Source organism: Malus domestica, chromosome 14 (genome assembly GCF_042453785.1).
Source record: "Malus domestica chromosome 14, GDT2T_hap1".
NCBI classification, from domain to species: Eukaryota; Viridiplantae; Streptophyta; class Magnoliopsida; order Rosales; family Rosaceae; genus Malus; species Malus domestica.
In genome coordinates, this window is record NC_091674.1 from 6910889 (window position 1) to 6914225 (window position 3337).

Below are 3337 nucleotides of genomic sequence, written 5' to 3' on the forward strand. Positions count from 1 at the left end.
TCTTGGAGAAGACTCGTGCTCTCATGATTCACATGCATGTTCCAAAGCAATTTTGGTCGTTTGCCATCCTTACTGCCACTTATCTCATCAATCGACTTCCAAGTCATGTGCTAGGGTTTAAATCTCCCTATGAAGTTCTTAAAGGGAGGAAAATAGATTTGACACACCTCAAGGTGTTTGGTTGTGCTTGTTTTTTTCACATCCAAACCTTGAACCGTGACAAACTAGATGCTAGGGCAACCAAGTGTGTTTTTATGGGATACTCGGCCACCCAAAAGGGATTTAAGTGCTTCAATCCAATCACTAAGAAGTGCACAATTTCAAGAGATGTGAAGTTCAAAGAAGACTGTCCCTATTTTACAAGTCAGGGGGAGGATTTAGTTGACATTTTCCCACTCCCTCAAAACTTTAATCATCCGATGTTGGAAGAAAGATCAGTCACTGTGAGTCCAGATTGTGAAGAGGTACAAACTGACCAAATTATTGCCAGTGAGAGTGAAGAAGAGCCCTACTCTGATCATTCTCAGTCCACTACAGAGTCTCAGGTGATTAAGAGAAACCCTCCTCGAATCAGAAAACCTCCAGCTAAGTTGCAAGACTATGTTACATATGCCTCACAACATCCTATCACTGAATGTATCAGCTTTAGTAAGTTCTCAACATCTCATGCTGCATTTCTTAGTGAAATTGATAAGCACTGTGAACCAAGAAGCTTTCAAGAAGCTTCTCTTCTCCCTTAATGGAAACAAGTCATGGCAGAAGAGCTTCGTGCACTGGAAGAGAATCACACCTAAAGTCTAGTTCAACTACCACCAGGAAAAAAGGTTGTTGGAAGTCATTGGATCTACAAGACAAAATTCAAAGCTGATGGATCTATCGAGAGACACAAGGCTAGACTTGTTGCTCAAGGTTTCACCCAAACCTTTGGAATAGATTATAAAGAAACATTTGCACCGGTGGCCAAGATGAACTCAGTCAGGGTTTTACTTTCAGTTGCAATCAATTGTGGGTGGTCACTTTACCAAATGGACGTGAAGAATGATTTCCTTCACGGAGAGTTGCAGGAAGAAATGTATATGCAACCTCCTCCAGGCTATGATGGTATGAAAGGCAACATGGTTTGCAAATTGCATAAGGCAATATACAGATTGAAACAATCACCAAGAGCTTGGTATGCTAAACTCAGTTCTGTTCTAGAAAAGGCTGGATTCGTGAGAAGTAATGTTGATTCTTCGTTATTTATGAGAACTGGCACCAGTGGGAAGTTGGTGGTCCTTATCTACGTTGATGATCTTATCATCACTAGAGATAGTATCGTGGAGATTGAGGCACTAAAACTCTCACTACATCAAACTTTCGCTATCAAAGATTTGGGGAGGTTAAAGTATTTTTTGGGGATCGAAATGGCAACATCTTCAAAATGACTGTTTCTACATCAACGGAAATATGTATTAGACCTTCTTCAAGAAGCAAAAATGCTTGACTGCAAGCCTGCTATCACTCCCGTTGATTGTAAACTGAACCTCAGCATAGATGGAGAAGCCATGCATGATGTAACCTACTATCAACGATTAGTAGGCAAGCTCATAAACCTCACCATCACTCGTCCAGAAATCACTTATGCAGTGAGCTTGGCTAGTCAGTTTATGGACTCTCCCACTGTTGATCACCTTAACATTATTATGAGAATCCTTCGTTATCTCAAGGGTTCAATAGGGGAAGGAATTACTATGCACAACAATCAATCCACTGTCATTAGTGGCTACACATATGCAGACTGGGCAGGTAATGCAATTGATAAGAAATCAACCACAGGCTATTGTACATTTATTGATGGAAACCTTGTCACTTGGAAGAGCAAGAAGCAACAGGTAATTGCTCATTCCAGTGCAAAGGCTGAGTATCGAGCCATGGTAACCACTGCTTGTGAACTCATTTGGCTTAAAGGGCTTCTTTCAGACTTAGGGTTTTCTAGTTCTACTCCTATGTTACTTATGTGTGATAATCAAGCAGCCATGCATATTGCTGCCAACCCTGTGTTCCATTAAAGAATCAAACATATTGAAGTGGATTGTCATTTCATCAGAGCTCAAGTTCAAACTCAAATTATCCAGACCATGTTCACACAAAGCCATGATCAATTGGCATATCTCTTTACAAAGGCATTGGCATCCACTCAGTTCCATCGATTATTAGGCAAGCTTGGCTCAGTTAACCTCCTCGAACCAGCTTAAGGGGGAGTGTTGAAGTGTTGAAGTGCATTTTGGCCTCTAGAGTCAGCTACCATGTTCTCTAGGGATAGCTCTAGGCACTAGAGTAATTAGTCTTCTTTCCTTGATTTAAGGGATGTGATTGATTGGTGAGCTACCATGTTCTCTAGGGATAGCTCTAGGCACTATAGTAATTAGTCTTCTTTCCTATCTCTCTTTTTTTCTCATATATATTTGAACCCCTTGTACATTAAACTCATGAAATACATTACAAATTAAAGCCATAATTTCTATACTTAACATTGTTTAGTGCATATACATCTCATATGGAAGCCTTTACATTTGCCTCCTGTAAATCCCTCTCCTTTGCATGTAACTGCACAATTGCTTGAAAAAATAAACCTAAAGCAAGGACCGTGGTATTTATGGCTCCGAGACTCACAAGTCGACGAATTCTCATCCTTCGACATATGTCCTGTCTTTCCCTCAGCTAACCCTGTTCCTGCCAAACATGCATCAAACCCATAAAAATCATGGTTTTCTATTGGGGTGTGATATCCACACACCCCATTTTACTTCTCGCACATCTTTTTAATTTTTAGTCGTCAGATCGGATGAATTGAAGAAAATCAACGGACAAAAATTATCAAGGAGTGTGTGAGAAGTAAAATGGGGTGTGTGGATAGCACACCCCTTTTCTATTTCATCAACTGGAGAAGGAGTACATCCAAACTTAGAACTTCTTTCAACTTATATAAATTTTATGTCACTGTTAGGTAAAACGACGAAGTTAAGATGAGGAAAGAGAAAGATACCAATAGCCACCAGAAGGACGACGAGGATGAAGACAGTTGAACACAAACGTCCGGAACACTTCATCTTGAAACAAATGAAATAAAAAAAGAGTTATTCCTTCAAAGAATTAACCTTGAAGGTCTTTATATAGAGTTGGTATGAACAAATTTAAGTGTATGATCTCTAAAACGAGTTCCGTTGTAAAAATAGAGAGCTTAGGTGAAATTTCAACTCAAATAGGCAAGAGAAAAACTCTATTTTGGCTTATCAGTTTTTGGCATCCTACATTTGAGGAGAGACAGTGGCTCTATTTCTCCTCAAATTAAAATATT

The 3337-nt window shown here is 39.6% G+C and overlaps 1 protein-coding gene across 1 annotated transcript; it reads left to right on the forward strand.

Moving 5' to 3' along the window:
- The first annotated feature begins 1475 nt into the window (after window positions 1-1475).
- On the forward strand, window positions 1476-2048 carry LOC108174764 (uncharacterized mitochondrial protein AtMg00810-like). Its single transcript, XM_017336214.3, has one exon. The coding sequence runs from the start codon at window positions 1476-1478 to the stop codon at window positions 2046-2048; it is 573 nt and encodes a 190-aa protein (XP_017191703.3).
- Window positions 2049-3337: the final 1289 nt, after the last annotated feature.

Excerpts from the sequence above, each read along its gene's own strand:
- LOC108174764 (XM_017336214.3), top strand. The coding sequence starts at position 1,476 with ATGCTTGACTGCAAGCCTGCTATCACTCCCGTTGATTGTAAACTGAAC.